The 21,227-nt window shown below is 42.3% G+C and overlaps 1 protein-coding gene across 1 annotated transcript; it reads left to right on the top strand.

Annotated features, from left to right (window-relative positions):
- atad5a (ATPase family AAA domain containing 5a) lies at nt 1-20,991 on the top strand. Its single transcript, XM_049561308.1, has 22 exons — nt 1-400; nt 1,214-1,277; nt 2,408-4,161; nt 5,509-5,581; nt 5,716-5,874; nt 6,400-6,541; nt 6,626-6,886; nt 8,121-8,269; nt 8,601-8,751; nt 9,003-9,320; nt 11,482-11,578; nt 11,699-11,781; nt 11,876-12,012; nt 12,094-12,271; nt 12,506-12,673; nt 12,786-13,028; nt 13,134-13,198; nt 13,370-13,559; nt 15,710-15,843; nt 16,003-16,853; nt 17,016-17,174; nt 18,892-20,991. Exons 2-22 carry the CDS (start codon nt 1,227-1,229, stop codon nt 18,968-18,970), a joined length of 5,442 nt encoding a protein of 1,813 aa, XP_049417265.1. The 5' UTR covers nt 1-400; nt 1,214-1,226; the 3' UTR covers nt 18,971-20,991.
- The last annotated feature ends 236 nt before the right edge of the window (nt 20,992-21,227 follow it).

Below are 21,227 nucleotides of genomic sequence, written 5' to 3'. Positions count from 1 at the left end.
TTGGCGCTCTTCGTTCAGGACCGGGCTGGCGCGTTTTTGAAAGAGCAAGAGAAGTCAAGAAACATGTATTTTGTATTTCTACTCAGACGAACAATTCGGGAAATATCAGTTTAACGGTTTCCACTTCGCGTTCACACACCTGTGGCGGACATGTTGGGAATGTACGGAGCACTTCTGGGACTTGTGAGGAGCGAAGCTGCGACGAGAGTAGCATCTACCGACGTCTGCTAGCTTGTTGTTTTACGGTGAAATTTATATGTGTGGTGGCAACACACAGAGCTGTCTGCCTCACACAATGAACTTTGCCTCTGTTGTTCACTCACAAACACGGGGAAGTGAATAAGAAACGGAAAGAAGACGGTCTAAGAAGTTGCAGCAAGTTACCGGGTCGGTTTTATCGGTGAGTGTTTTCCTGACCTTTGTTTTCCTGGCGTCTGTCATATGGCACGAAACTAGAGGGGCTACAGGGCGCCATGTCAGGGATGATATTACTTTCATGTTGCTGCCTTTGACCCCTTTTATGACATTATTTAAATATTTACTATATAACATACTATGTTATGCTGACTTTGCCTCACCAGAACTCCTAACTTCCTGTATAGTATGGCATTAAAGCTGCTTCACAAATACTCTTTGTCTAGTGCAGGGCTGTTTACTGTTTACGGTGTCACCAGTGTCCCATATGGTGGTTGGCTTTGAGTAAAGTATAGTTAATATCTTTTGAATTGTGCAGCACATTTGTTTGTTCACATATCTACATGACTTATGGGAATTTGTCTCAGTGAGCACACTTAAACAAAGATAAAAATGTAAAACCACTCCCTCACAGAGTACATGATACATAAACACAGCAAATAAGACAGATGTTAATGTCCATACCCATAAAACAATAGGTAAAATAAAGTCAGACTCACAAGGGCACCATAGATACACTAGCACCTGTAGGGAAGTAACAGCAACAACCCACTAGATCAAGGGTGTCAAACATACAGACAGTGGGCCAAAACCGGCCCTCCAAAGGGTCCACTCTGGCCCACTGGATGACCCTCTATGTCACCGGTGGATGTCTGCGTTGTGTAGATATAAAGAGGCTCAGACCGTGGATATCTTCTGAAGCAATCTCCCTTAATTCCTCTCCTGACAGCAAGTGCCAAAAACAAAATCCTCTGCTTTCCGTGTGCAGTGTGTATAACAATGTTTGCTTTTGCTTTAGGTCACTTCACATTATGGCTGGTGTTGTGGCTATGGCATCTATCATTGAGGACTTTGACACCCAGGTATGTTTACGACACTGATTGTTGCATATAGCATATGCAAAGCTTTTACGAAATGTTTATTCATTCCTGCATTTTCATATTTGATTAACAGGATACTTTGCTGATTTTCAACCAGCTTTGTATCATAACAGTATGCCTAAAATTTGTAAATGAACTCTGAAAACTTTTCTCCATCTTACCAGCATCCAACATATATATAACATTAGAATCTGTGAACAAGAAACAGGTGCTGATCAAATGTAAATTAAGATTCTGTTGCTGCAATACCTACAGAGTGCTCCGGGGACGATGTTTTTCTGTAGGATGATGCAGAAGTTAGCTCCCCCCTGGTTCCCTCATCAAAAAGCTTATGGGATTATTCCATTCAATTTTGGATAGTTGCAGGAAATAAGATCGTTTAAATGTTTATATTACTTGCACGTTTTGTTTAGCAAGATAATCTTCACAAATGAACACCGCTTTTATGATTTTTGAAGCCCTTAATGCAATTGCCAGAAGTACCTACCTAATGTTCCCATGACTTAATGTCACCACCACAACGAGGCTGTGGTGGTGTGTTTGGCGTGATGACGTTCTGTAGTCTCATTTAGCAGCTTGTTAACAACTGCCTTTTTTTAAGACACAGAAAAGCTTCAAAATGCACATGCGGGATATCTACCGACGTATTTAATATGGAAGTCTCTTAAGCTTGTGTTAACCACAGACCCGTCGACTTAAAGATGAGGGAACCAGGAGTGCTAAAATGCTAACTCATTTCCGGGTTTCAGGACTCATTCCTGGGACACATTATTTCTCGCCGAAAAATATTTCCAGAAGCATATTTTATCTTACTGTTTAACTGTAATTCCAGATAATTTGCTACCAGCTGGCCCACATACTGATCCCTTTGTCAAAATGGCCAGGCTTGCATTACATAAGCCCAACAGCAGGCATGTTTATTGGTCTGGTGCAGCGAAGTCCATTCTGTTAGCCGCAGGTTTTTTACCTCTTGACCAAACGCAAATGCCACAGCACCTCTTTTGTCTCTAGTCGTATAGCACTAATTTAAAAAAAAATGTGTTTGTTACTGGATACACAGCCCAGTCTTTACAGCAGTGAAATACTTCTTAACTTTGTGTCTGTTTTTACAGCCTTGCAAGAAATCTCGCAAAGATGGTGGCAGTCCTGTTGTCAAGACAATCACAAACTACTTCTCTCCTGTGCCCAAGCCTGCGGAGAAACCCTTTTCACCTCCTCGCTCCAACAACATCATGGACTACTTCAGCCGTAAGGCTCCGTCCTCTAAAGAAAAGACCAGCTCACCTGAGCAGTCAAAAGAGAACTGTCAGATGTCTCCACCTGCAGAAAAACACACCAGACCAGAGGCAGCAGTGAAACAGCCATCTCAGAGACGGAGAAGAAAAGCCAGCAAAGCTGCAAGAAAACTTGTGGAAGCTGAGGCGGTTAGCTCCACAGATGAGGCGAGCTGCATTATTGTAGAGGAACCAGCAGAAGCAGTCAGCAGCTGTGGTGTTTTTGGCAGTGATACAGCAGCACTGATGGCCCAGTTTAGTGCTGAGGCTTCTACCGGAGAATCAGAAAGGAATAAAGAAGAAGAAGAAGATGAAGATGTCAAACTTCATCCAGAACTTAACAGCATTGAATTATCTCCAATTGTACCATCAAAAGATAAAGTCAAACCCACTGCACGAAACTCTAAGAAGGCAAAGCATTCAGAAGCAGAGGAGAAAGAAAAAGAGAGCTCCTTGTGTGATGTTAGTATGGAGGTCAACGTGGATGAGGCCTCTCAGTTAAACAGCACGGTCACAATCTCCTTTGAGGATTTTGTGCGGAGTCAGAGCCAGGACGGGGGTGAAGAGGACATGGAAGATGAACAGGGCAAAGACGATGAAAGTAAAATCACAACAGAGGCAGAAGCAATGGACACTGACCAGTTGGACATCCCTAAAGCTGAAGAACATGTGGGTTCTGCGGAGCCACCTTTTCAAGTCTCACCCCGAACCGTCACCATCCAGGCTGAAGTACATGCAGTCTCACCCAAACAGGAAGCCAACAAGGCAGGGCCAAAGGTAGCTTCCATCTTCAACAGGAAAAAAGGGGCAACGAGCCCTGCAGAGGTTGTAACGTCTCCTCACACAGAGGCCGGACACCAGCCCCCTTCTACCTCTCTGACTGTCAAGCGTAAATCCAATGTGGTTCTTCAAGAGGAAGATCTAGAGCTGGCTGTGCTTGAGAGTGAATCCATGCCCAAGTGCAGTGAGGCAGAGAGGAAGCAGTTCATGGCTGCCTTCAAACAGCCCGGTCTGGATGTGTCCAAAACCAAGCCTGGTAAGGTCCAGGGCAAACAGAAGCAACCAGGAGAGAAGGCTTTGGACGATGCGGACAAAGTTGCAGAAGAAGACGCCGTAACTCCAGCCTCTGTGGAGCAAGTCCCTGCTGCTTCTCGGGAATACAAAGTAGCTAAGAAGAAGCCAGCAAGAAAAGGCAGGAAGAAGGCAGTAGAAGAGAAGGAGGCAGTCACCACCCCACCTGGTGCTCCTGCTCCTGCTCCTGCTCCTGCGGAAGACACAGTGACCACAGTTATTGAGACTGTCGATAAAGAAGAGGAGCCTCCCATCACCTCAACTCCCTCCATCCCAGCAGTAAGGAGGTCCAGAAGAGAGGCTGTAGTCAGGCAGTCACCGGAGACCACCACAACAACTCCAATCAGAAAAACCAGGAAACACAATGAGTCGAAGGATGCTGCTGCTGCTGCTGCTGCTGCCGCCGATAACGCCGATAACAGCCCTACAAAGATGTCCACCCCAAAGACACGCAAGTCCAAACGTGGCGTCTTCGTAGCAGAGATGGTGTGCCCACCTGACTCAAAAGAAAGTCCAATCAGGTGACACATGCATACAGCTATGATTTAATGCTATCACACATTCTGTGAAAAGCATTTCTGGTGCATTTTTACATATTGCTTTGAGAAAACATGCACAAATATGAACGAAATGAAAGCAGAGTACGAACAGAAGGCTTCGTCCTTTTCCGTATACATATCTAATGTTGAGCATAAATGAGCCTTCACTGTTTTCTAACAGTCCTGCAATGAGTCTGTGATAAATGTATCACACGGTTGAATCAGCACCTCTCTAAACAGGGTGTCCGCGGGGTCTTAAAAAGTATTAAAAGTTGATAAATCAAATGTTGGAAAATTAAGGCCCTTAAAAAGTATTAAAAAGTCTTAAGTACGATTTTATGAAGTATTAAATTTTCTTGGCATTCAAGCTTTGACAAAAAGTATCCATGAATGTATAATTTATTTTCCTCCTTGCGACTATTACAAACAAGGATGTGTAGGTAGACACACTCGGACTGCCACTCGGGGTGGGGGCTGAGTGGGGGAAAAAAAGTCCAAAAATGTTAATAACTTACAAATTATGGCGAAAGGGTAGTTTCTTGCAACCCTAGAATTAAGATAAAAAATATTCACAAACGAAAAAACACTTCTGGTTGCTAATAAGTAGTGTTTAACTTTTGATTTAACACTAACATTTAAAACCCTTGGCGAGCACTGCAGCGCAAGCAGACAGATGCATGACTCAGAGCAGCATGTGTCACTGACACCAGATTCAGAGCGCAGCGGACCGGTGGAAAATGTCACCATCAGCATATTATTTTACATCAATAAAATCTATTTTATCATTATTTTGAGTCACATTGTTGAAAGAATTTAGTCGTCTGTGTTCAAGCAGGATAATAGGTCTTCATTCATTGCACGTCGGGCTTTCTATTTCCTTGTCGGAGATGTTTTCTTTTTTTAATAACCAACCAAAAACAATCAATCAATTAAAAACACAAACTGGAACTGGAACATGAAATCTTATATGCCTAACAGACATTGCTTCTCGTTCTTTGAGTTTACATATGGCTAAAGGGGAAAAAAACAACTGTATATGGATGACATGATTACTGTTGCATTCAAGGCGCCATCTCATTTTATCTGAGTTCTGTTGTATGTTTGTGCTCCATAGATTTAATTGCAAACTACAACTGTTTAGTAAGTTAAAGATGCGTTGCTGCTAACGACAGCTTGAAGTGGCGATGAGGTCTTAAGGTTTTTTTGGAAGGTCTTAAAAAAAGTCTTAAAAAGGTATTGAAATTAACCTCAGGATTCCTGCATATACCCTGCTAAAACATTTTTGTGTTTTCATTTTGTGTTCTAATTCTGTGTTTTCTTTTTCTTAAGGATTAAATTTACTAGAGTCCATAGAAACGCGACCAAGGCTGAAAGTGGCATAAACACTTCTTTGACTCCTAAAGTAAGTATGATTGTTACATATTGGAAAAAGTCTGAATGTCATGAATTGTTGTCCTGACTTGACAAGGAGCAGTGATTTAATATTATCGTAATTATGGGCTGATGATGATGAAATACTCTCTTTATATTTTTCAGACATCAGCTGACTCTAAAACACAGAGGCAGGCGAAGAAGTTGGTGGAGAAGGCCAAGGTCATTCAGCAGAGTAAAAAAACTGCTGTCAAGGAGAAGGGCACCTTAAGGCGTTCATCACGAACTGAGGCCTCCTCCAGGAAGAGCTACTGTGAAGATGAGGTACAGTTAAAGCTACAGTTGGTAACTTTTATTTAAAAAAAAAAGTTAAGTTTTATCAGATCTTTTACTATCTTTGGACTGTTTGCTTGCACATACGGAGCCTGTTCACATTGACGTTGCAACCTTGTTGTAGACATGTACCTTGGTGCAGTTTGTTTTGCACTGATTTTTTCCTTGGTCTTGTGAAATAACTATATTTTACCAAAACCACTGAGAAGCAAGTGTACTTAGTCCATTCTAAGGTGCATAGCTGCTCAACACGGCACTATATAGAATAAATATTTCACTCTAATTTGGGGTTGGTAGCAGGATTTTGATAAAACTATTTGCAGATCAGTGTTTATAAAGTGCTGTAAAGGCCTAAAAACGGATGCCAAACGTACGACCTACGGGCCGATCTCGTCTGGCCCTCTGGATGACTGGACAAAAGAGATGATTGTACCTATGATATGACACATGATTGATTGTACCTGTAATCTCTGTGTTCACTCATTCTTTTCCTTGTTATTTGGTTTGTTTTTTCAGGATTCTGTCATCTGCCTGGAGGATGCCCAGAGTACCACTCCCCAGACAGCAGGAAAGACTAAAACCCAGAAACCTTTACGCAGTCTGAATGAAGTTCTGGGTAAAGCCCCATCTGGTGGCAAAGAGGCCAAGGCTGTCCCAGGTAACCTTTCCCACTCCAAGTCTTCATTTACTGTTTGGCATTTTGTTGTAGTCTCATCTAATAGTGCTGCTTTCTTACTCACAGGCTCCAAAGCGACCACACTGGGCCAAGAGAAGACTGCTCGGAAGGTGTCTGCAGTGATTTCCATCTTTGATGACAGCAGCAGAGAGGGCTCTGAGAACTCCCAGGATGATGAGCAGTTCAGGGCGCGCAGAGAGTTCTTGAAGAGCGGCCTGCCTGAGTCCTTCAGGAAACAGATAGCCAAGACTGCTGCCACCAAGGAGGCCTACTCTCTCTCCTGTTCCTCCTTTCAACCTGTTATTCACATAAACCAAGCACCAAATGGTGAGCTCTTCATTCATAGAAATACACGTTGTCTAAAGTAACTAAGTACATTTATTCAAGTACTGTCCATGAGTGGCAATCAGGCATCAGCTTTTGGTTCCCATTTTTGGTTACCTTACATTTTGAGTAATTAAGAAACTAAGCAGTTAAATGTCGATGTTATAATAACGTAACTGATACCTTACAGAATTTGAATCTCAAGTGGTTTCAGTTAATGTTTCCACCCTTAATCTCTGGTGTGCAAAATCCCGCTTGGCAGCATTAATCTTGCAAATGCTGCTGTTCATCGGCTTGTTAATTGGTGTGCCAGCTCTTGCAGCCTCGACCTCATTATCATTAAGCTGCCCTCTCATTATGCTTTAAGCTCCAGTGCTTGTGTATCCCACCTTGAATTAGTGAACCTGATGTGTCACTTGTCGAGATGTATGTTGTGCATGCTTTGCAGTATGAATTTTTGTTCAGCCCAGAGACGCTGGGATACTTTGCCTCTGAAGTGCTTCACTCACTAGCCAAAAAAGGGTAATCTGTTGAGTGGCTGGTAGATTTTGGGATCCATCAGCCAAAGTTCCAACCCAAGACTTTACAAATTAAATTTTCTGTTTTTCGTTGAGGTTCATCTGGTTCTGAGTCAGCTGAATCAATTTTTGCACATTTGATTGTGAATGTGACGGGTTAGTCAAACTCCTCACCCCACAGTTAATCAAGTTGCTTCGCCATAGTCTAAAAAGCAAATGTCTGTTTGCACGCGAGTTTACGCACACTAATTCAACAAATATTAAAAACATTTGCTGTTTGCAGCTCCTGTTTTTTTTTATGTTAAAATGTGGCTGCCACTGGTGGCAACTAAAGGCCAATATCGTAGGTTGCCAATATCTCAAAATGGTTGCAATCCTGTAAGTGTTACTGTTGAGCCCTGCATTAAAGCAGTGATAATTATAATTCAGTAATATATATTGTTCCAAAGTAAGCCATTTTGCATAAGGAGTGCTCTTACGTTTGGTACTTTAAGTTATTGTACAACTTGTAACAGCATTTCTGGAGTGTGGTATGGCTACATTTACCTACAGACGTGATCTCAGTACTTCATCCATCACCATTGTTAATTAGTTAAATAATTAAGTTAGTTAAATAATTAAGTTGTCTTTTTTTTTTGTGCATTAGTTTCATTATTATGAAGGACTGGTGAATCAAGAGGGACGGGAGCCCGACTAAATTTGTTTTTGTTGTTTGACAGATTGTCCTCTTTGGGGTCTGTTGTGGCCTGAGTCTTCATTACTGTCTCATATGAAAGAGCTTTGGAGTCAAACATCCATCCTGACTCCATCTGTTAGCGGCTCCCTTTGTGTGAAGACGCAACCAGCTCATAGAGCCTTCTGTGAACGGGTATGTTGAAATGACTGTAATGATGAAGGTAGTGATGCAGTTACATGTTCAACAGGATCGATACCTCAGAAGACATTTGCCTAACTTATAGCTACTATCTGGCTGCCTGAATGTTATATTTAAAAAGGCTTATTAAGCGAGACATTAAAAACACATAGTTAAAGTCTTATTTCTGTCCAGTTTGTTTGTATTTTTGTTCATTTCATGGTTTATAGTGCACTTATTAAACTTTTTATAAATGGTTGAGACAGATGAGATGTTATGAGGGTAAACTACAGTGGGGTTAAACAGCAAACACAATATTTAAAACGAGTATTTTTTCCTTCTGAAGGGTTCTGGCTGGAGGCCTGAGATCTCTGAAAGTGTTCGTCAGCTTCTAACGGAGGAGGTCAGCACCTGTAACCCTCCCTTCCCTGTTCAGACGTTCCTCACTCGCTTCCTGAAGAGACGCGCCGACCACCAGCAGCAGTGCACAGCCTCAGGTCAGTCTGACAGGCACTTATTGGACTCGCACACTGAGAGCATCAGATGGCATTAAATGTTTATTTTAGGCTGTTATTTATCCTGTATTTATTTATCAGCATCTACAAGAAGAACGTTTTTAAGTTAAGCAATGTGCCCTCAAAGCACATTATTTAGGCAGCATTTTAATCAATTAACGTTTACAAACCTGCCAAAATAGAGACAGATTAAATTTAACTGTTCTCCACATCCACTTTATGTTACCCTCTAGAACCAGAGGCTGTAACCAGAGCCACAAGCTCCACGCTGCCTGCTGAACAAGTAGGAGGGAAGAGGAAGAGGACAGATGATGAGGGGGAAACAACAGTGAAGGTGGCGAAGAAGCAACGAGCCTGTGTAGAAGAGAAAGTTTCTGAGCCTGAGCCAACAAAAAGGGGAGGCCGTACGAGGCGATCTCGGAGATCAAAGCCAGAGGAGGAGGTGGACGACAAAGCCAAGCCTTCAGTCAAGACTAGTCCCATCCCATCTGAAGACGACTGTATGATTGTGACTGATGAGCAGCTTTTGGGAGAGAACACTGGAAATAAAGGTGAGGTGTCATGTGTTACACTCTGAATTACCCAATTTTTATTTTACTCTCTCTTTGAACTTTGGAATCAACAGACGACACTTGATCTAATTAGAAAACTGGCCTCATGACATCAGAAAATGTGCTGAACAAAAAAATTGGGCAATCAGCCACTGGGAAGTGACTTAAATGACATAACTGCACGACAGGAAGCTCCTAGTTGTGTCTAACAAATCGTAAGTAATGTCAGTGCAAGTTTGCAATCAAAGAGGAACAGACTGACACACCATAAGTCCAACTTAAGCTACGCTCACTGAGGGTTGCAGCTAAAAATCTGTGTTTACTCTAGTATTTTTTAAACTCCAGTATTTCCTTTTGTAGCAGTTGACTGGCTCTGACAGTGAAGCGAAGGCAGACTTTTATTAAATTGCTTTTGAAAGTACTATAAATACAGCTGCCGTCAATGCCTCCACCACAACAATGTATAATTATCTTAAAAACCACCTCCAAGAAGAAATCACACCTTCCAACTGGCATGACAACTTCAATACAAGCTTGTTAAAGGTATTCATGTGGTGATTGTTAACTTGTTTGCTGAATAGATCCAGTTGGTGTCTGTAAACATCATGGGCTGATGTAAGTCTCTGAGTTACTGTTTATTAATGAATTGGCTTGAGTCCAGTGGGGCTAAGTAGTAGGGTGTGGAGGGAGATCATGAGCCACTGACACTGACTGGGGTGTTATACAGTCTGATGGCTGTGGGGACGAAGTAGTGCTGCACGATTAATCTAATTGCAATCGCAATCGTGATGTCAGGCTGTGCGATTACATAACCACATAAAAGGCTGTGATTTGCGATTTAATGTAGGCTAAATAAATGTTAACGTGTGTGCCTGTGAACGTGACTGCCTCTCCTGTAGTGTGTGGAGTTTGTTGACATCACGCCCACAAGCTATCCTGGTGCGTGCAGCAGTGACCAACACAGACGCTGAGTAAGAGCATGAGCACGACTATGAACAGGCTGAGTTGGTGGCGAAAAAACGTCTGTTACATGGCGATACTTTGGATTCAGGTACGGCGACATTGAACAGAAAGACGTGCTGTGTAAGTGTAAAAGTTAAAGTCGCCACGTCCCGCGGCAACACGACCAATCTATATCAACACTCAAGACGGGACGTGGCGACTTTAACTTTTACACTTACACAGCACGTCTTTCTGTCCAACGTCGCCGTACCTTAAAGATGTGCTGTGTAAAAGTTTAAAAGTTAAAGTCGCCATGTCCCACGGCAACACGACCAATCTATATCAACACTTGAGACAGCACAGCACAGGGAAAAGTAGGAAGAGTGCATGCGAGAGAAAGCCGAGCCGTGTAACGTTAAAGACAATGAGACAACTGAAAGCTGCCAGAGCCTCATAAAACAACATCCAAGCACAGTTATGCAAACATTTGTAAGTGTCACAGGGAAATCATGGACTCATAACAAATGAAAAATTGAGCAATTTTGCTCTGTTTCGGCCCACATGACATGCTGCTGTGTTGTGGTATGGCGTGCTGGAATTTGTCATTTACGTGACAACGCCTGAACGCAACACAGGCTCGCTCCGCTGCGTGTACAGTTTGTGTTTGTGTTTATGTTTATTTTATTTAAGAAGGGACAGTGCACATTAATTAACATAATCACTTAAGTCACGTAAATGTGCCAAATTTAGCCATACAGGCTAATTTTCATCTGCAGATGTGCTGCGCTGCTGTGTGAGCAGCGTGTTTGACTGTACTCAGTCTGTTAATGGTCATTGACACACTGTCTGTCCATAATAATAACTATGTCAGGTCAGTGCCCCCCTAATATAATGTAGGGGAAACATTGAATCAAGCAAAAAAGACTCATGATACCATTCATTTATTACATTTTATTGTAATTGTATTGTAATCTCAATATTGTCCACCTTAATCGCAATCTCACATTTTTATCAAATCGTGCAGCACTAGGACGAAGGATCTCCTGAAGCGTTCAGTCTTGCAACACAAGGAAATATGCCGATCACTACAGTAGTGGGTATCCATATCTGTGACCATTTCAGCTTATTGTCCAAGCAAGGCTGCTGGGGTGACATAGTCTCAATCTCTTTCTCTCTCTATTCTTACCCAGAGATACTCAATTTATTGTTTGTTCTACAGATGTGGTGAAGGAGGACGTGCTATGGACAGACAAATATCAGCCTCAGCACTCCAGTGACATCCTAGGTAACACTGCCGCAGTGAGGAGGCTGCACAGGTGAGGCACTAAAACTGCTTTAATTCCACTGCACCTCACTGTGTTTTCTTATCAGATGTGCACAATATGTTGACGTGTCAGGATCATTGGGGTGAATGTTTAATGTTTCTTTTTGTACAGCTGGCTGAAGGAATGGAAACTACGCGCAGACCGAGAAGAGAGAAAGAAGCAGAAAGACAAGACACAAGAGGAAGGCAGCAATGGTGGGACAAAAAGACATTTTACAATTTTCTTTTCAACTACTTTTGTTGGTTTGATGTGTGTTTGTGTGACCACATGATGGCTCTTTGTGTGCAGACTCAGACTGGGACTGCGGAGAAGAGGACACCCAGGATGACGAGGACATGTTATGTAACACACTGCTTATCACAGGACCCACTGGAGTGGGAAAGACTGCTGCAGTCTATGCTTGCGCCCAGGAGCTCGGCTTCAAGGTACAAAATCTTTAAGGTACATAACTGTGTGTGTGTGAGAATCAGCGTCCTTGTTTCCTAACGACTGTGTGCTTTTCTAAGGTATTTGAGGTGAACGCTTCATCTCAGCGGAGCGGCCGTCTCATTCTGTCCCAGCTGAAGGAAGCCACTCAGTCACACCAGGTGGACAGTCAGGGGGTCAACGCCCACAAACCCACCTACTTCAACAGTTACGGCACAAGCAGCAGCGCTGGTGCTCTCAGGCCTGGATCCTCTCCCAGTATGTACAGAGCTAACTTTGATAACGCTGTTTCTAATGAGTGGTTGGCTTGTGATAGGAACTGTTTTATGCATATTTTGTATGTGTTTGGCATTATATACAGCGTGAATATTGCAGTTTTCTCTGGGGCTTAGCTGAAAATCATCCAACTCTCGTCACTGGCCGATCAGTTGGTGTATCTCTAATTACAAGACGAACACAAACTGATTGTTAATTGTTTTCTTCATCTCCCAGGAAAGGTTAACTCTCCTCGTAGGGTGGTGTCCTCTCCCAGGAAAAATCCCCAGTCCCCAAGAGGTACAAAAAGAGGAGGCCTGGCTCCCACCTCTTTGGCTAACTTCTTCAAAATGGGTCGACCCACCACCAAGGAGACGCCCAACACTAAGAAGAACGAACAACCAGGTAAATGTTAACTTATGTGACTAGGCCACCTTCATGAAAACGTTTTATCAAGACTTTAACAATAAGTATTTTAATATAGTTTCTTTTCTCTCTCCCTCATCTCTTCATATAGCTGCTTCCAAGAAAGCCACAAAAGCAAATGAAGGTGCCAGTAAGCAGAAGGACCCTGCAATCAAATCTCCAACAGCCACCACCCTTAAAGAGAAGAATAGTGAGGAGCAGAGCAAGAAGACAGCCACCTCACTGATCCTGTTTGAAGAAGTGGATGTTATTTTTGATGATGACTCAGGGTTTCTAGCTGCCATCAAGACATTTATGACCACTACGAAGAGGCCAGTCATCCTCACTACCAGCGGTGAGTAAAAGGAGGAAGGTCAAATGTCATACACTTTCGTGTGTGTTGATCAGATTTATTTATGCTCTAATTTTGAGTCTAAATCAAATCCTGCATGTTTTATAGATCCTGCTTTCAGCGGCATGTTTGATGGCAACTTTGAAGAGATCCATTTCAGAACACCTTCAGTGGTGAGTGGACGATTTCTCAATACGAATGCTTCAATATTAGATCTTACTGACTGTACTGGTTGTTTAATGTGGCTTGAGCTTTTGATGCCAGTGTAGTGGGAAGAATCAGTCATCAAAGTAATTATTTGTGCATCAGTCAGTTTTTCAGTTGTCCTTCTCTTCCTGGTGCAGATGGATGTGAGCAGCTTCCTGAGGGGGTTGTGTCTGACTGAGGATGTGAGGACAGACCTGTCGGACATCAGCTCTCTGCTCAGACTCAATAGATGTGACATCAGACAGAGTATACTGCAGCTGCAGTTCTGGACTCGCAGCGCGGGCGGCCACCACGTGACCAGGCCACTGACGCACACTGGCAAAGCTGGTAAGGATATGAGCTGGAGGAAGCATGCGAAAATGTTGGAATAGTAATATTGCTATTAATTGATTTTGCTTTATTTATATTTTCAATGTTTTGTAGATGTCAGTGAGCACTTTCAAAATCAGTCTTTTCCTATCTACTGTCGACATGGATCAGAATTATTTATGCCTTTTATTTAATCTCATCTGGATTACTGTAATTTACTATTCTGCACTCATCCCTTCCTATGCTTTGCGTTCCTTCCAGAATACAGTTCAAAATTTTATTAATCACTCACAAAGCATTAAATGGATAAGCCCCAAGTTACTTCTGACCTGCTAACCCCATATGTAGAAGGGCACACACTTAGGTCAGTAGAAAAAAGCTCTTCTCGCAGTTTCTATGTCTGGACATGTAACAAAAGGTGACCTTGTGTTTGCTGCATGGCACCTAAATCATAATGTGACACAGTTTGTTACAGAGAACCATCTGAAAAGGGCAGGCACTTTCAAAAAAATACTCGGCAAGTGATTGGATGAACCATTTCTGTATCACCGTATATCACAGGCCAGTCACGAGAAAAAGCCAAAACATCTTTTTCAATGGAGAAAAGCTCTAAGTGCATGAATAATGAGCTTTGAGTCTGTAGTCTCGCCACAGATCAGAGATCTCCACCTTCTGATAGTCTAGGGACACTCCTTTCTGAAGTGTGTTTAACACACCGGCGAAAATGGCCGGCAACAAAGCAATGCCTCTTGCATTTTTGAAAAGGACACGCCTTCTCGGAAATGTGCGCTCCCCCTTTTCTCGTCCGCAAGTAAACAAACACACAGAGAGCTTGAAAATGGATGCCGGGAGATTTAACTCTGTTTTATCAAACGTGTGCTCATCCGTAAAGAAAATATTTTTTCCAGCGGATGTCTTAGTTACAACATGATTGAGCTAACTGGAGTAGTTTCATGTCGTATCCGACAACGGGAGGCTTTTAACAGATGACGTCCTGATATTAGCTTTGCTGTTAGTGTTAGCTGTCCCTGTCAGCTGCAGCCACTGATGCTTTCTAGACATTGTGATTTCCCAAAACTGAATAAATACCACACATAGCAACACAAAACTGCTTTGCTAGCTCAATCATGTTGTAACTAAGATATCCGCTGGAAAAGATATTTTTTTCACGGACCGTTTAATGAGTTATTACCTATTACAGACACTGCTAACGGCTAACAGGGCTAACAGCTAACGGTTAGCCCAGCTAAACGTGCACACAGAAATAGTAATGTTTGTTCAATCATTGTGTTTATAGAAGTATTTGTAAACAACAAGGCGATTCCCTCTAACGTTATAGTCCGGCCGGACGGATGAGTCATGGCCTTGTAAAAGATTATGTTTGTTTCTTTTAGTTGTTGAGAATGTGTCGTCGCAAATGCGACAAACATCCACTAACTTTGACGGCGTTTTCTGCGAGCACGGCTGAGCCATTCTGTACCGCTACACGTGTTTCTAGTGGGACTATGTTTACAAGCACAAGAGTTCAGCGAGCCACCGAAGGACCGCCCTGCAGATTTACTATTGGTTCTGCAACGTAGGGAGTTTTTTTAAACTCTGAAATTGTATCTGCCCATCTAAACACAAAATCAGGGAGAAAGTCATCAGTCTTTAGTTAAGCAAAGCGTCTAAAGACTGACTTGTGAGTCTAATGAATCTGCGACAGCATCACAACTTTTTTGCAATTTTCATTTAGCCTTGCTATTTCACAAAAAAAATGCCCATAAACATGCCATGAAGTCAGTCATTTTAGGTTGCACCAGTCCCAAAAACAGCCTTTGAAATCCTGGATGGACTGATTGGTTGGCGTCTGACAAGATGGAATTTTGTGTCATCTCGAGATTCTGTAATTTATGTGTAATCTCTTAATATCACAAGAAATCTGCTGCTGTGCACGATAAGATAAATTCTTGAATGATTTGCCATTCACAATCCACACAGCAGCAAACTTATTGTTTTTAAACTGGAACAGCCAAACTTGACTTGTATGATTTTTCTTGGACAATGTATTTATTTACCTTTTATTTCTGTCTGGTATGTCATTTGTTAAAGCATTTTGTAGCTGTGGTAAGAAATTGATATTCAAATAAATTTAATGTTGTTATAAATCACTTTTTACCATTATACAGAGACTGATGAGGAGGCAGCTGCGTGTGCAGTGACGGACCCACCCACTCTCCCTCCCTGTGACACCGGCTGCACTGAGAGCATGCTGGGCCTGCTGAATGTTGAACCTAAGAGGGACATTTGGGAGCTGCTCAGGGTAAACACTTCATTTACCATACATACAGTGCTTAGAGTAAGAACATGTAACAAGTGAGGCCTGAAATACTTTAACCGTGCAAAGACCTCCCGATGACTTCTTTAATAAGATCACAATGTTTTTTAAATTCTTGATCGACCGGGTTTGTGTCGTCAACAGAGCCAGAGTCCATCGGAGGAGACACTACGCTGGGAGCTGCTAACAAACTGCAAGCGACGAGGAGTGGACCTGCTCTATTCCAACATGGAGACACTCTTACCTCTACCTCTCACACAGTTGACTACCTCTACCCACAAACCAGAGCAGTCTGTTTCTGCATCACAAGACTATCCTTCCGTTAATCTGAAAGAGATGCCATCCCATGCCAGGGTACTGCACACGTCAGAGTCAGCAGATTGCTCAGATGACGGCAGTCCAGTTAAAATGTCAGACAGAATGAGGAAGAACAAGAGGCGGCACGGTCTACCTGACCAGGATGGACTGGACTCGGACTCAGAGGACAGTTTTCTATCTCTCTGCAAGCCACAGAGCGCTCCTCAGGCAAAGGAGGAGGTCAAAGAGAGTTCAGTTTCACAGAGGGTGAAGAGAAAACCACTGACTCCAGAGGAGCGGGTAAAAAGTCTCCCAGTCTCCCAGTGTCTGGAATCAATAGCTGACTTTTTAGACAACATGTCGTACATGGACTCAGCCTTGCCCGTTCATCTAGAAGGGGGTGACGGCCACAGAGGAATGTCAATAGCCAGTGCAGTGATGAAAGACGGGATGACAGATGAATCACGTCTTGAGACTGAGAGAGCGAGCTGGATGAGAGGAGAACATGTCTCTGAGATCTCAGCTGCTGTGGAGGCTCTGAGCTTCCACAAGTGCTGTGTTTCTGTAGCGGAGGCATGGGACAAAGCCCAGAAACTAGAGGGGGAGCTGGGAAAAGAGGCTGCGGCAGAACTCACCCTCCCTGTGGCCGCTCATCGACAAAGTCACAGCATCACTCAGGAGGGTCCCTGTCAACCACAGTGAGTCTCATCTTTCTTTACACAATGTTATCAACGTTTGCACAGTGTAAACGTCATGCTCTGCGGTTCATTTGGCATGACATTGATCACAGAATGAACAAATTCCAATCCTGACCAGTTAAACCAGTTCAAATATAGATAAAATGTATTTCTGTGTTACAGGCTGGCCCAGCAGAGGAGAGAGGTGATGGAGAGTCTGACGTTCAGAGGAGTGTTTGGTACTCTGGGCAACAAACCAGCAGCTGCTCTGGACTACTTGCCAGCTCTTCGCACCATCTGCAGATCAGAGCAACTGAAGGAGCAGGGCAAGGTTAAACGAAGGTGAGCATGCAGAAACCAGAGTCAGTGCTGATTTTCAACCTGACTCAGAATTACATCGCTCAAATCAGATTTGGCTGTTAAATACAAATATTCAACTATTAGTTCCCTTTTTTTTCCTCATATAGAGTTTGAGAGTTTGAGCAGAGTTCAGTTTGACGTTCAGTGTTACAGCGACATTCATGGAATATAGTAAACAACCTAACTGTGCAAACAGTGGATCAGAAATGTTTAACATTTTTGCTGGCACTAGATATGAAACAAAAGCCAAAAACTTTATCATCCTAAGTTACTGTGTGCTGTAATTTTACCACTTCTAAACAAAAGGCAGAAGATAATGTTATCTTGAAACCTCACTTGGCAAGGCCTCCCCTCCTCTGGGCAGCTGTCTCAGTGTCCGCAGCTGCCTGTACTGAAGAGCAATGTAAAAGAGAGGAGCACTTACTCTGCAACAAAATTTGGGGACCAAAACATCCAAAAAAGTACACTGTTTACTGACAAAATAAAAAAACTCTAAAGAATCTCAGTCACCTGAGGGATCTGCGATTTGAATCTCTGACTTTCTGGGGGCACTACACTCCTACAGCTTTGTGTCATAAAAATGTAACTAGTAGTGTGTGTAAATAAACTGTAGTAAACTTCCATCTTACCAGCGCCCAGCTCTACCTGCTCATCTTCCAGCTCATAATCACCAGATGACACATTTTGCATCATTCCATGATCAAACATGAACCGAGATTCTGTTAGTGCGTTGCCTTTCTTTTTTCACCTTAAATGTTTTTAGCAACTTACTACGTGGTCGTTTGTTCCCAGCTGGCTGCCATGGTGTTTCCTGTTGAAAAATGGCAATGGGAGCAGTTATCGGTCTGTTGCGGTGCGGTGTGCTCTGGTAGCGAATGCCACAGCCCTTCTGTTTTCTCTGGTCATGTAACACCAATTTCAAAAGTATTACTACACAGACAGTTCAGTTTTATGAAAAATATGAGTGAAATACTACTTCCTAAATTGGCTTAAATGATGACATGTCAAGCTAGGGACTTAGCCTGATATGGTTGGGTTGTTTTTATTGAGTAAATGCTAGCCATCACAGTTCAGATGTGGATTAATCTTATTTCCATAGAGTCTAACATTAGCTAGTGTACTTGTTCTTCCAAATTCCACTTGCATTAGCTCTTCAGCCAAAGTGCCACCTTCCTGTTAGCGTTAGCCCCTGATGGTTCTGTTTTTTTGTTTGTTTGTTTTTTATGCTAAGATAATATTAGCAAGACTAATAATGTCCTAACCATGACCTTCACAATTGCTTTTGGCTTTTGGGCAGTGGTGTAGACATTTAGCTAAAATACATACATATCTATGCCCTGTGTTTTAGTTGACCACACAGACGTTGCAATAGCTGCAAAGAGCAAAAACCACATTAATTTGTACTAGCTACCCCCCTTTCTTTGTCACCTTTTTCACCTCTGATGAGTTTGCACCCCTGTAGTTTTTCACTTGGCCAGCAGCATCAGGCCTCAGTTTAAAGTGTGGGCAGGATGTGGTGAAGTGCTTCTCCTCACAGACAGCCAGCACGTATAACTGACAGGCTACAAATAAATGTGTGAAAGTGTAAACTGAACTGTAATCGTATGCAGGACACGGTGCATGCATGTAACTCATGCAAGTGCAGCCAAGTCTGTTGAAATGGGTCCACAGAAAACTGATTTTTGTTTTGACGCTACAGGTTCCTGCACTACTTGGATGCGATCCACCTTGGTCTTGCAAAGAGCACTCTGCAGTACCTTGCTGAAGATTTCCCCTGAACCACAGAGGAGATCAGACGTGTCCTCATGATCACACAGAGTCCTGAAACAAGTACTGCTCTTTGAGTGGTCACACTTTGAAGGTCCAAATGTTTTGGCTGAAACACATTTACAGGTTGTGTTGTGAAGCGAGGATGAATAGTCAGGCAGCAGTATAAGCAGAGGACTGTCTGGTGAAGCTTCCACTTGTTTCTTCTAGGATGAAATGACTGAATCACTGAATACAGGGAAGGTATTCTCACCTGAAGGGCACACAGCTAAATAACCTCAGATGCCTGATTCAGCACATCCTTTGGTGCTTTCAAAGACTGCACTAAAGATTTTTACTTTATATGGTTTTTGTAATATTAAGCTGTGCTGGAGTCTGTTTTTTTTGTACAGTAGTGTGTTGTGTGCTGAGGCCTTTGCATTTTGCAAAGTGTTTTTATTAAGTAGAGTATGTATCATTAATGATTTGTAAGAGATTAACATGTAAAATAGAATTTGTAAAGGCTGTGTGTAAATTGTCACTCTCCACACCAAGTACTGTTGATGCACTCAGGATCTTATCCAAGTTATAAACAGCAGACAGCTTTTCACAGACAGTTTGTCAGCTTCACATCACCGTCACATTCAACACTGATTTTCTTTTTTTTTACTTTTTATTTGATCTTTTTTTCACCCACAAAGTAATCATTAGCATATCAGTTACTCACCATGTGTCTTTTAGTTGCTGAAGAAAGCTTTGTTTTTCTTGCTTGCCTTTGCGATGATCGGAGAATCCAAAGACGTAGAAAATGAAATGAAGTTAAAAGACTGTGTTTAACTATATAAAAACATTGATTTAAAAACCCTGATGCAACTCCTGCAGTATAATCCAAGTCTTATGCTGCAGTCATGTGTTCCTCAGATGGTCCTTTTCTGCGAGGTAGAAAGTCGTTCTTCCCACTTTGGTGTGTTCATTAGCTTTTAAGTCATAATGTGGAAACAATATGTGTTGCTTTTTATACCTCAGAGCATTAAACGTCCAGACTTGTTGCTGTACCCGTACTCCCTAAGACCACTAAAATCTTGCTTTATCTTTGTTATCTATGGAAGCACATTGCATTCACTGAATAAATAAAAACATCTCGTAATTACAAGATCTTTTCTCGTAATTACAACATATCTCAATTCGCCTCTGTAGTCTACAGGTATAACGCTTTTATTCTGAAAAATGTTGACCGGAAGTACCGTCCAACGGTTTCTCGGTGGACTCACTTTAAAATCAGCTAGCATTAACGTTATTACGGTATCAGCGAAAGGCCTTAAGGTATACGATGTCAGGGTCTTGTAATTACGACATCAGGATGTGTCGATTTTTTATTTTTATTTTTATTTTTATTTTTTTTATATTCAGTGAATGCAGTGTGCTTCCGTGGTCAGGGTTAATGCTAACAAAAAGCTTTTTAGTTACGAATACAACCTAATACCAGATTACAAGTTACATGTGAGCAAAAAGTAATATGCCATATGTGAATTAATAAAAACTTTAACATAAATCAAATGTTTACATTCATCCGCCATGTTTACTGCATAATATGACATCAGCTTGACCAGTTGTGTACCAAAATTTCCACCTATCTAAGTTGTGCTGACTTTAGGGGGCGTTCATGTGGATTTTCCAAATAGAGAACTAATTTTTCCAATTATTCCAACACGACAAGAATGCAGCATTTTTCAAAACCTCACTATTTAAACACTGAAATATGAACAGTCTCATGCACTGAGGCGCTGCACCCAAGGCAAGTGTGTGCATTTGAACGCAGCACGTGCACTTACACAAGTGCTCTGCTGGTGTGTGTTGGTTAAACATGGTGCAGTTTTACTCCTGTTTGAAGAATTTTCTGGTTTTGGATTCTTCGTTCACCATGGAGGCATGTGAGAGAAAGTTTACTTCTCAAGCTCAACACAGGGTGAGGAATTGATTTACAAATGATCATTTTGTTGGTGCAGTGTTCCTTTAATATGTACACATTATTCACAGTGGGGTTTTGTTGTGACCAAATAAAGGTTTATAACAACTACATAAATAACTTGTCTCATCATCTATGTGTTTACAGTGTGTGTTTTTGTCGTGAGCTGATCTCAGTGTGGCTGCAGATATCTGGGGTGGCTGGCTCAACCAGAAATGTTTGCTTCGGGAGACTGAGGCTTGTAAATTCTTTCAGCGCACAGTGGGCAGACCGGTTTCAGGAGTGTTTGGTGGCAAAGGCATAAATGCCTGCCCAATCAGCGT

Source organism: Epinephelus fuscoguttatus, linkage group LG19 (genome assembly GCF_011397635.1).
Source record: "Epinephelus fuscoguttatus linkage group LG19, E.fuscoguttatus.final_Chr_v1".
Taxonomy (NCBI): domain Eukaryota; kingdom Metazoa; phylum Chordata; class Actinopteri; order Perciformes; family Serranidae; genus Epinephelus; species Epinephelus fuscoguttatus.
This window is presented reverse-complemented; position numbering and strand designations above follow the sequence as displayed.

Coding starts and splice junctions, on each gene's coding strand:
- atad5a (XM_049561308.1), top strand. CDS start 1,227: ATGGCTGGTGTTGTGGCTATGGCATCTATCATTGAGGACTTTGACACC. Junction 8,270..8,600: donor ATAGAGCCTTCTGTGAACGG/GTATGTTGAAAT, acceptor TTCCTTCTGAAG/GGTTCTGGCTGGAGGCCTGA. Junction 11,782..11,875: donor ACAAGAGGAAGGCAGCAATG/GTGGGACAAAAA, acceptor CTTTGTGTGCAG/ACTCAGACTGGGACTGCGGA.